The sequence below is a fragment of the Magnolia sinica genome, chromosome 5 (assembly GCF_029962835.1).
Source record: "Magnolia sinica isolate HGM2019 chromosome 5, MsV1, whole genome shotgun sequence".
NCBI lineage: Eukaryota > Viridiplantae > Streptophyta > Magnoliopsida > Magnoliales > Magnoliaceae > Magnolia > Magnolia sinica.
The window spans coordinates 98,561,608-98,573,810 of record NC_080577.1 but is presented as its reverse complement, the minus strand read 5'-3'; the positions used below and the strand labels follow the sequence as shown (position 1 = coordinate 98,573,810).

The 12,203-nt window shown below is 39.6% G+C and overlaps 1 protein-coding gene across 1 annotated transcript in view; it reads left to right on the top strand.

The window, feature by feature from the left end:
* The window catches only part of LOC131246400 (flowering time control protein FPA-like), a 70,522-nt gene that overhangs the window by 48,319 nt on the left and 10,000 nt on the right, over positions 1-12,203 (top strand). Inside the window, 6 exon segments of the mRNA XM_058246502.1 lie at positions 4,679-4,924; positions 5,080-5,232; positions 5,391-6,382; positions 6,481-7,129; positions 7,211-7,716; positions 7,718-7,898. Of these exon segments, the coding sequence (XP_058102485.1) occupies positions 4,679-4,924; positions 5,080-5,232; positions 5,391-6,382; positions 6,481-7,129; positions 7,211-7,716; positions 7,718-7,883 (2,712 nt within the window). The 3' untranslated portion in view covers positions 7,884-7,898.

Here is a 12,203-nt window from a genome sequence, read left to right as displayed (position 1 = left end):
CAAACAAACCATAATCACCTTTGGTTTATCACCTGTATTAATCCCTACTTGATGGTATCCTGAACACAGATTTAACCTGGAGAAGTAGCATGCCTTTGCCTAGCGGTTGTTTAGATTAACAACTAAGGGAACTGGGTACTTGTTCTTAATCGTCACCTTGTTAAGGGCCCTACAATCGACGCACAACTGAAGTGATCTTTCCTCTAACAAGGCAACAACACCTTCATAAACAAGTGCTCCATCAACAACATTTTCTTCAACTATTATGGCAAAGTAGCCCATCTGTTATCTGGAGTGCAGTCACTATTTCCACACTCCCCTCTGCAATCGAGGCACATGAACGAAGGAGGAGCTCTTCACATATTTATTAATTGACCACTGAGATGAGAGACAACGCAAGCCCTGGCCATTGACAAGAAATTGATGCCCAAAGTTACTTCAAAATCATCTAGTGGTACAACCATCAAGTTGCATTTTCCAGCCTACTCCCCCACACATAGTGATACATCCTTGGTTACACCAACGATCAGTCTCATACCCACCAATAGACCTAACTGCGTAATACTTCTATCGACTACGAAATTGTGCATGACACTTGTATTGACCATCACATGGACATTGTGGCCACTAAAGACTATCTTGATGTGCATAAGCCCAATAGTTATAGGCTTCTCACGGGCAATCACATTTGTCGCCGAGAGGTTCACCATTCTCTTCCCCAACAACCAACGCACTAAGTTTCTCCTTCTTCGGACATTCCTATGGCTGATGACAACCCTTACAAATGAAGCAACCAAAGTCTGCCTTAGAAGGCCTTCCTTGTTGTCCATCTAACAAATGAAGCAATCAAAGTCCACCTTAGAAGGCCTTCCCTGTTGTCCATCTATGTGAGAGGCATCCTTCTTATTTTGGCCCGACTTTTTCTTGTCCTTGAAGGACTTCCCTTCTTTTCTCCTTTTGTCCGGTGGGATTAAACTAATAAACTTATAGTCCACCAGACTGTCTGCCGCTACTACTACCAAGTCAATGTCCCTTACACTTTGCCGTCTCAGTTTTGCTTGGGCCCATGGCTATAATCCAGCCATGAAATTGAACAACGCATTGTCCTTTCGATCTTTTGATATGTTTTTCATATTGAGCATTAGGGATTGGAATTGCTTGACTTATTCACGAATAGTGCTCGTGTGCTTCAACTTTCGCAATGAATCACAGGCTAGTCACTCAAGAGACGTTGCATGCGAGGAACTATTCCTTTAGTTTGCTTTTCAACTCGGACCAAGTAAAATTTTTCGAATGGGTCCCATCATCAACACAATCTCGCTACTATAACTTTGCATCACCCTATTAGGTACATGCTTGTGATGGTCGCCATCTCGTTCTCCGGAGTATGTAGCCTTGAAGTATTGCTCCATATCCTGGAGAAAGTTCTCCAACTCGGTGCTAGGCATGCCACCGTATGGTGTTGGTTCAGGGACTTTCGCCTCATTTGTTTCACTAGCAATGGAAGACCATGAACAACACGCTTCACAACGGCCAATTCATTAGCAAGATCGTCCAAACCTTGCTTGAAATGGGCGGCCTAAGCGTCTGTGTACTCTTCCAACGACTTGAGTTTGTCCCTTAGTACATCCAAGCAATGTTTTCCGTATCATTACCGCGTAATGTATCACACCTTAGGATACTGATACACATCGGTTATCACATGGGATATATCAGTTGTATCGCGTAATGTGTCGCTGTTGTTGGGAAACATGGGAAAACATTGGAAATTGGTCGAATTTTTCAATGAAACCTCAGAAATTGTTAGAAAAAGACATCAATACACACTTAGAAATCAAAATATCACAAAAAACAAGTGCGTATAATAGGTTTCCTTTATATGGGGTCCTAATCTATGCGTTGTCTAATTGAATTGATGCAAGTATATTCAAAGTCAATTCATATAATTTATAAATATAAGAAATCGTATATGGAAACACAAACAATACGTTCAAAAGCAAAAGAAGAAGTTGAAAATTAAAAATACACATGAATAATGTGTGTGGCTGTGGCTTAGACCCACATAAAGCTGCACAGTGGCTCAAAATCACCATCTCCATCTCGATATGGCTGGGTATAATATTGTTTCACAAACCAACAATATTATGCCCAGGTCATAGTAGAATGATACCAGTGAAAATACTCTCTCACATAACACTGGTAGTCGTCTTCTTCGATTAAAAAAAATAAAATAATCTATAAATCACTCTATCTTTCCCCAATCCCAAAATTAGAGTGCATGTGATGATGATTTCATCAAACACTCCTGAATACTTTGAAATTGGGGCCAATTGATCGTTGATCAAATCAGAATTTCGAAAATGTATATTTTAACATTTTAAGTATTTTTTTTAAAAATCCCCAAATTACCAAGAATCACTAGATCAGGTTACATACGTGTTTAATTTTATGTTTAGACACAGATTGCAATTGACTTGCGAGAAATTGATTTTTTTATTTTTTCAATTTTTTGCAACTTGGCCAATCTCCCCGAACTCTTGAAATTGAAGCTTGAAATCCATGATTTTTCATATAAAACATGAAGAATTATAGATTTATAACCATTTGACACTAATTTAGCATGTTTTACAAAAAAAGAAGAATCAAAATTAAAAAAATGCTCACCGGATCGAACATGTGGGAATATCAACGCTACCCATGCGTTTTGTATCGCACAGGTGGGATATAAGATATATCGTGGGATATATCAGCCGATATCGTCAATACTGAAAACAGTGCATCCAGACGTTACTCATGTGCTCTCAATCTATCTACAATGGCCAAAATTGAAGTCACACTTGCTGCAGTGGCCGTCAACACTGTGACTTGCTCCTCGAGCCAAGCCACTCGTTCCTTGGCACTCCCACCCTACCATCGTCTGGAGTTAGTCCCATGTTTGCAAATGGGGCTTTGATCCCAAACTTGTCATGGGTGGAATAGAGAATGATGACCACTCTCATGATCAGCCTAAGGATGTCAACCTGTAGTACAACCAAACGACCTAATAGAGGCTAAGAAATAAAAGGAACTCAAAGCACACACACAGGCAACATAATTTTATAGGTACCTACTCAACCTTATGATTTCTCACTAAGGAAAATGTCCTTTACATGATACACTCGCCTACAGCCCTAAAAGCCATGGGGTATCTTAAATACACATACAATCATATACAAGAAGTGACAACCAGCAATGATTACTCCACGTATCTAAATCCTACTCAAACAAGCGATCCAGGTTAATGAATGACTGCCAAGCCTCTCATAATTGTGTTATCAGCGTAACTGCCCTCTTTTGTCCGCACAAGTGCTGGACTTCATGCATGTGCCCTGCTGCCAGTCCTTGGTGTCAATGTTGCACTAGTCCACTAGTGCAACTTCTCTGCTATGCCACACTTTGGTCTGTGTTGTGCCAACCCACAATCCGTCCCACCGAGTCCATCTATCGTGCATTGGTAGTGTCTAGCAACATGCCTGCACATGGCCACTAAACACGGGGGTTACAGCAGCCATGATGAAGAATTGGTCTTAAAACTAGAGATGTTGGAAGTGGTTGTTTTCTCCCCCCCGTTTTCTGAATTTTGTGATATGCCTCCGTGTTTTTATGAACATGAGTGCTCATGATCCCCGTGATTATGTTCTATTGAATAATTAAAAAATAAAAATAAAAATCTATGAGTGCATTGCCATTGATCGTTGGCTACTCAGAAACTTGCGTGAACTTTAAATAGAAGAAATCTAAAGCATTAATTGATGTTTGCTAAGATCCAATGAAATTATGTGGCAGAGCTTCTGCAAGGTCCTAAAGAAACAATGTGTTGGCAATTGCTTATGCCAAAAAAGCTCCGTGATGGAAAGTTGAGATGTAATATTCTTGGCCAATTATTACTCTTGTTGAAAGAAAAGGTGGGCATAACTGGAATTAAAATAGAAATCGTGATATATCTCGTGAGAGAAATATAGTATGTACCAATTCTCAAAACTCTTCACCGTATGGAGAGAAGTTGGTAATACAATATATCTCTTTAAGGAATGAAGTGAACAAATCAGACATCCAAAATAATTCTTTAAATGTGGTTCCCCTTTCAGTAGGGCAATGGATGGCATCAAAGTTGCCTCCACTGAAGAAGGCATCACTAAGAGACATGTGCTTGTATCTAGGATCATCTGTCCCAACCATATTGACAGAGAAAGACAAATATGGCCTTTGCTTGCCTAAACTTCGAACTGTGAGATTCCATGAAACTTATGCATTAGAAGTTGCAAGACTTACAATTTTGCAGCTTATATGATATTTCAGGACGATCTAGAATGGACAAGATGAGATGCATCAGGACTAATGGAGGCTGATGTATACTTTAAATTCTCATTTCCACTTCTATTTTGCTCTAAACTACTGTGTCTTTTTTAGCAATTGCTATGGCCTGGGTTGCGTATTCTTAAATTTGCTTGAGAGTTATTCCTGTGTTCTATCATCATCAGTCACTAATGCTATAGGTACCAGACAGTTAATAATTTTCTCTCTCAAATAGATACAACACCATAGGCTATTGCTTGCTTGATGCTGTCAATGCAGAGGATTTGCTTCCAGTCTAAGCATACTCATTTATCAGGAGTGCTTATCCTCTACTGCTTTGCAGGCTAGACCCGGTAAGCTTCTTTGGGTTGGAGCAATCAGTTCATCTGTCACAAAGGAACAGCTTGAAGATGAGTTTACAAAGTTTGGAAAGATTGAGGAACTCAAGTTCCTCAGGGATCGAAACTCAGCTCTTGTTGGATATTATAAATTAGAAGATGCCGTTGCAGCTATGAAAAATATGAACGGAAAGCGGTTAGGTGGTGAGCAAATGCGAGTAGATTTTCTGAGGTCACAACCATCAAGAAGAGTACGTATAAAATTTCCTTGTTGGCTATGCTTTTAGCTGTTTTCAGGCTTCGACTCTATTTAGTGTAATTTTTCCAGTTTTAGTTACCAATATGGAGGTAAATGTTATATATTCCCCTAAATTTTTGGATTGGGTGTTGATCTTGTTCTCAATAGGACAATTGGCCTGATCATCATGACCAAAGGGATGGACACTTTAACAACAGAAGGGAGTCGAGGGACAGAGGTCCTCCAGAGTCATTTTGGACCCCACCAGATGGAATGAGAAACTTCCCTGAATCTTCCCATTTTGGACCTAGAAGGCATCCGGTAATTGTAAACCCCCTTACAGAACATCACATTAATGTGTTTTATCTGCCCTATTTTTCTCTATATGTTTATGTAATTAAATGATTGAATTTTAAATTGGATTTCATATTTTAAGTGGACCTGATCATCTACTATGTTCTTTGTCATGTTTGCTGAAGTCTGCTCAACCACCAGGTGGGCGAAGAGGGGATGGCCACCCTAGCAACATCTTATGGATTGGATATCCACCATCAGTTCAAATAGATGAACAGATGCTTCACAATGCTATGATTCTATTTGGTGAAATCGAAAGAATCAAAAGTTTTCCATCAAGGCATTATTCCTTTGTAGAATTCAGAAGCATTGATGAAGCTCGGCGTGCCAAGGAAGGCCTGCAGGGTCGTCTTTTTAACGATCCTAGGATTCAAATTATGTTTTCAAGCAGTGAGCTTGCACCTGGTAAGTATAACCCGGGTTTTTTTCCTGCAATTAGAGGACCAAGACCAGATATGTTCTTTAATGAACCTCCATATGGACCCGGGCCCCCAGAATTCTTTGGTCATCCACGTCCAATGGCTCCAAACAGTTTTCTTGGACCTCCACCTCCTAATGGCATGCCTAGACCAAACATGTTAATGAGGCCTTTTGGGCCGCGAGGTTTTGATCCACTCCTCGGAGGCCCAGAGTTTGGCAGTTCGGCTGCCCTTCACCATAACTTTCCCGATTCAAATCCAATGGCTCCAAATTGGAGAAGGCTATCTCCCCCTGCACCAGGGATGCTCCCCTCTCCCGCGCAAGGCATGCGGCCACCCATCAGGCCCATGCCCGGTATGTGGGATGGATTTGATCCAAACCCTTTCCACAGAGATCCAAAGAGATCAAGGATTGAGGGCCCTCCATCCAATGATGATGCTCCTTTCCATGCCAGAAGGATGGATAATCAGGGAATTGGAGACCCATTTGGTGCTTCAGGTCCGCTTGCAAATGTTCAAGTTCAAATTCATCGTAGCCCAGTAGGCGTAAGGGGTCCGAGTGTAGACCGATCTGGCCATATTGAGCACCGTAGCCTTCCTGATAAAGATCACTGCTGGCGTGGTATTATTGCGAAAGGTGGAACTCCTGTTTGTAATGCTCGATGTGTACCAATAGGGAAGGGGATAGACTCTCAGCTGTAAGCTTTATCTTTCCTGCACTGTTTTTTTTTTCCCCTTGTTAGTGGTTCATTATATTCTTATTTTAATGTGTGCGTTAAAACTTGCTGTTTTGCAGCCCTGAAGCTGTGAATTGCTCCGCTAGAACAGGATTGGATATGCTCACGAAGCACTATGCAGAGGCCAGTGGTTTTGATATTGTTTTCTTCTTACCAGACAGTGAAGAAGATTTTGCTTCCTACACTGAATTTCTACATTATCTGGGAGCCAAGAATCGCGCTGGTGTTGCAAAACTTGATGATGGGACTACTTTATTTTTGGTGCCTCCATCAGATTTTTTAACTAATGTTCTGAATGTGTCTGGTCCTGAACGTCTTTATGGGGTGGTTCTCAAATTGCCCCAGCAACCAGCAAGTGTAGCTGAACAACAACCACAACAGTCCATTCCTCCACCATCACAGTATATTGATAGACAACAGTTACCTCCTCTGCCACCAGCCGATCATAACTTTGGTCCTCCAAAGGAGGACCATGTCTTGCAAGTTGATTATAATAGGGTTTTGCATGAGGACCCAATGCCTCATGCAGGAGGTGCTAAACTGCCGATAGGACAAACCAATCAATCACATGTAATGCAGTCTCTTCCCCCAGATTATGGCAGTAATCCTGCAGCGCAACCCCAGGGTGGAGTGTCCTTGACACCAGAGCTCATTGCAACTTTAGCTGCCCTACTTCCTGCCAACACACAGTCTCCTGCTTCGAACACGGTACAGTCAGGTTTGAACTCTTCTGCGAGGGCGGCTTCATTTCCTACTTCAGTTGCACCAGATAAAGTGATGTCGTCACAGGGTTGGAGTCAGGACCATCAAGCGACAGGGTCTGGTGTTCCCCATACTTTAAGAGAAGAGCAAATAACTCATCAACCACAACAGTTTAGCCATCAACTTAATAATCAGTCGCCACTTTTCTCTCAATTTCCAACTTACACAAATGTTGCAAATGGACCAGAAATCTCCGGACAAGCGGCAGTTGGTGGCCCACAGGTTCAGGAGCCTGCCTTGAATGCGCAACAGTCTGCTTATCCTTCTAGGTCCATGAGTAACTTTGGGGTCCCATTCCAAGGTGGGCCATTTACTCTTCCCCAGGCCAATCAGCAATATCAGCTAGATGCTTCTCAGAATTACAGCATGGTACATGCAACAGATACCGCTGGGGTATTCCGTCCACCAGTCCCTCAGCAACCAAAGCCAATGACTTCAGCTGCTCAGGCTCAGAGCGGTATTATATCCCAACTACAGATGGGCATGCCATCTGTAACTGATCAAGTACATGCGGGGTTCCCTAATCAGGTACAAATTGCAGTCTGTGCTCTCAGCTCCTGTTCAGGGAACATCAGAAGGTGAGGCAGACAAAAATCAGCGGTACCAATCAACCCTGCAATTTGCTGCTAGCCTTCTGCAACAGATACAACAGCAGCAAGCAAATTCTCAAGCCATGCAAGGATCTGGCAATCAACAGTGAGAAACATGTTATCAGGTACTCTTCTCTGCATGATTTTATTTGTTTCATCTAATATTATGAGATAATCTCCTTTCTTTACATGAAACTAGTACTTCTGCCTGATTAAATTTCTGTTGCTTTCTAGCATAACTTGCGATGTAGGAGGATACAGTTAGTTTCAAGAATTGCAGTGTGAAAGTTAGTTATTTAACTTTGTAGTTCTGTTATAGCATATGGGAAACATTTTATGACCTATATACTTGTAGCTGTGTTTCTCTAGGGAGAAGGCTGTGTATGGACCCTAAAGTTCTATTCAGTAAGAACTAAGAACATTAAATATTTTGGTGTAGCACTTTCATCTTCACTTGCTACTATCTCTTGGACTTTCTTAGAGGTGTAGGAACATCCATCTGAAACTTTAAGAAAAAGGTAATTTTTTAATTGAGTATAAGTGAGCAATAACATCAGAAAGTGAGCGATTCCAAATTTCAAGGCAATGCTGGGACAGTTGCAGAGGAGAATAGATGCTCCTACTTTCTCCTGACACCAGACAGATTCTGAATTGGATAGAATCATTATATGTTAAAAATGTGTTAGTTTTTAGGGAATTTTGCAACTTTAGTTGAACTAAGAGGGAGCAGATTTTGATTGGGGATTGGAGAAGTGGAAATTTTTGAAAAAAAAAAAAAATCAGTTTAGTAGGAAGTGCCTGAGAAGAGCATGTAGGGAAGGATATTGAAGATTCAAAATCTGAGCATGATTGATTGATGTAATGCGTATTGAAAAGAAGAAGAGATTGATGTAATGTTCTTAATGCAAACATGATGTACTCACTGTAGTTGGTGGTAAGAATAGCTGCTTCGGGATCTTAAGGAGTTAGATTTGGGAGGTTGGAAGAATGTTGAGTAGAATGCTACTGAAATCTTGCTTGAACTGACAGTGTCAGATGGTTAAAATAACAGCTTAAATGCAGTTTGGCACATCAGTTGACTTGATTAAACTCTAGAAGAAAATGATGGATAATTTATACATAAAAATTTGAAGGTCTTCTACAAGTCTTTGAAATATTTTGGATTGGTCTAAACTTGAAATGACTTTCAAACTTTCTGAAACTCTGTTGCGTGCAATTGAAGAAAGTGAGGAAAATTAGAGGCATTTTCGGTAAAGCTTGCTTGGATGCGCCATACCGGCCCATCCCAAGCCCATGTCAAGGAGGGTTTGATGTCAGTTAGGCAGAGAATTGTCAAAATTTTGCCAATCTCAAGAATCATTCAACCCAAAATAGCTGGGACAAGGCTATGATGGTCGTGGTGGTGGTTATGATGAATTACAGGCTTCTTATGTAAACTTAAAAGAGCAGAATATCTAACAAGAATGCATAAGACTCAAACAATAACAGGATCAAATAAAATATTATATTGAACAATTTTGTATTTAAATGGTGTAAGATAGATATGCAAACATGCTTGTGCAGGAAAACACAGCGACAACCACAGACAAGTATGGAATATGTCCCATTATGCTGCTTCAACGGGTATCCATGAAATGTGACTTGCTCCTGTTTCACCATGTAAAAATATTACCTAGATTTTCCTGGCAAACCGTTGCTTAGCAGTGTCAAAGTGACTTCAATCTGGACTCAACAGCATCAGAGTGACTTCAACCATGTTAGGAGTTGAGTGGTGACATGAAATATCAAACACAATGAGTATTTGATATTCTTGATTTGTGTGAAAGAGAGTACAAGTTCCATTCATTTTCCAACCATTTAAAAGAGGATATCCCTCAGGTTTGAAGACATTGCAAGACATTTTTCGTTGGATTTTGGAAGTGCATGGACGAATGATAAAATGACTCAGAAAAGGATTACTTGTGTGATTAGGACTTTTTATAGATCTCCAAATGTAATTGGGAGGAATCTGGATTTGCACTCTCGTTGCTCCTTTTCAGAGTATTTGAGAAATTACATATTACAGACTGAGGCATCTCAATTCGTGTAAGGTGTTTCATTAACTTTTAGTTGCCGATGTCTAGCTTTTTGTCAAGGCTTGCCTTGAGGAAAATTCATATTTGGCTTACTTGGTTAAATAGGAAATTTCTATAATTGATATTCAAAATTAATTTCCAAAAATGATTATCTGAACTTCGATACAATAGTTATATGTTTAGCAAATCTTCTCTAAATAGGCCAAGTGGCCAAACTGAATCAGATTGCTTAGCAGCGTGAATTCTTGAGTAATTTCAGACCTCTACTTGGTATGAGCCATACACATTAACCATTACCTTCAAAAAAATAATAAATAAAATAAATATGGAAAAATTAAGATTTAAGAACCATATGCACTCAGTCTAACATTAGCTCCTGGAATGTGGATTTCTTATAGGATGGATTTTTTATTTTTTTTTCCCCTGGGAAATTTCTAGTTTAGGCTTTCTTCTTTAAGAAACCTCCAAGTTGATTAACAGTCTGCAACTGGGTGTCTAGATTCTGGTATATATTGTGAATACAATAACTGTGGAAGATTTTGTCTGTTGATTGTTTTTCTACCATTGATGTTAGTTTGCATCACATGCTTATTTGCTGCTAATATGCTTCATTGTGTAATGCTTCTCAAAGATTGATACTCTACATTTTTTTTTTAATGCTTGGCATGTTATAGATTTCCCTTTCTTATTTTTAGAGGTTTAGGTTTGGTTAGGGATTTTGGTTATGGGCCTTGACAAGTTGATGTAATTGTATGGATGGTCACTGTTGATTTATTCCCGCTCTTGATAATTCTCCATAAACATGCTTGGGAGTTGGAATGGTGCAACGTTGTGGATATTTATTAATTCTGAAAAGTTTCAAATGATTTATTGGACCTTCTGTGGAAGGGAACCACTCTTTACAGGCTCTCTTATTGATAAATATGCTCTTTATAGTTTTAGTAATACAATAGTAGACGGTATTGCATTGCCAAAATTAGAAAAGCTAAGTGTATCTATCAAATTCTGGTAGGGCATTGTCAATAGCAATTCCCTTTAAAAATCCCATTTCTATCTAATTGTATCCCACTGAGCATGTAATATTCACTAGGCTGACATGCAGCTCATGTCATAGTGCTATGGGACTTCCTCGTCACAGTAGAAGTGGCAAGCATATGTGGCCATCGAAGGTGTTATGCTGGTGGGCTACACCATTGATGGGCTGCAGCCCAAAAATCAGTGTTTAGACCTTTATTATGAGTTTATCTAGTTAAATGTGGATTGTTGGCTTTGTTTAGAGCCAACGGTTCCTTTTGCTGCTGATTAGATGGCTACCAAAGATCAATTCCTTCATGGCGGCATATGCCTATCCACGTGATGGACAGCCTGATCAACAGCTGTGATCACCAAACATATTTGCAATGTGTAATATGATACGAGTTGCATGTTGGCAACCCTTATTCACCATTGAATGAACTTTGTAATCTATGCATAGTAATAGCGAAAGGCACAAATAGAGGTTAATAAAACCCAGCGTTCGAATTATCGGTAAGTTTCACTAGCCGAGGATACGGAAATAGTATCAATATCCCTGATAACCGGAAATGTGGAAAACCATGGGGAAATGGGTGGAATTTTTCAGTGAAACTTTAGGAGATGCTAAAATACACATATTTGCATATTTAGGAATATAAAAAAAAAAAAAAAAAAAAATAAAATTGCGAAAAGAATGCATAGATAATAAGTTTCCATTTAATAGGGAGCTTAAAAGCATGCGTTGTCGTAAGAAACCAATCCAACCATCTCACCTTCCATCCAAACATCCATCGATATTTCAAAAATATCAACAACACGATATTTCACAGAGAAGTTGTCAACAACAGGAACTGAAATGAAAGATTGGTCTCGATATCGCCCATGTTGCGATAACGAGAATATCACAATATGATCAATATTATTGTTGACAATTTGAACACTACATACAACCATGCATCCATAAAAAAATTGAAATAGATTTTTTTTTTTAAAAACAAAATTTTGGCAATATTGATAAATCAGTGATATTATTGAAATATCGTCGATACACTAGTGATACAAGTGACACCTAAAATTTACACGGTTGAAAATATTGGCGACATCAATACATTGGCAATACAAGCGACACCTGGAATTTACACAGACAAAAATATTAGTGATATGCTCAGGATTTCTGTACCATCTATTATTTATAATCTAGAGCACCCATCCATGCGAATTAGGGGATGCAACCCGCTATCCATTCTCTCATCACTTGCACCAACTCATACATGGACCCCATGGATGGCCACGTCTCATTGTCTTACTACCTTCAGGACTATAAATTGGATGAAGAATGAC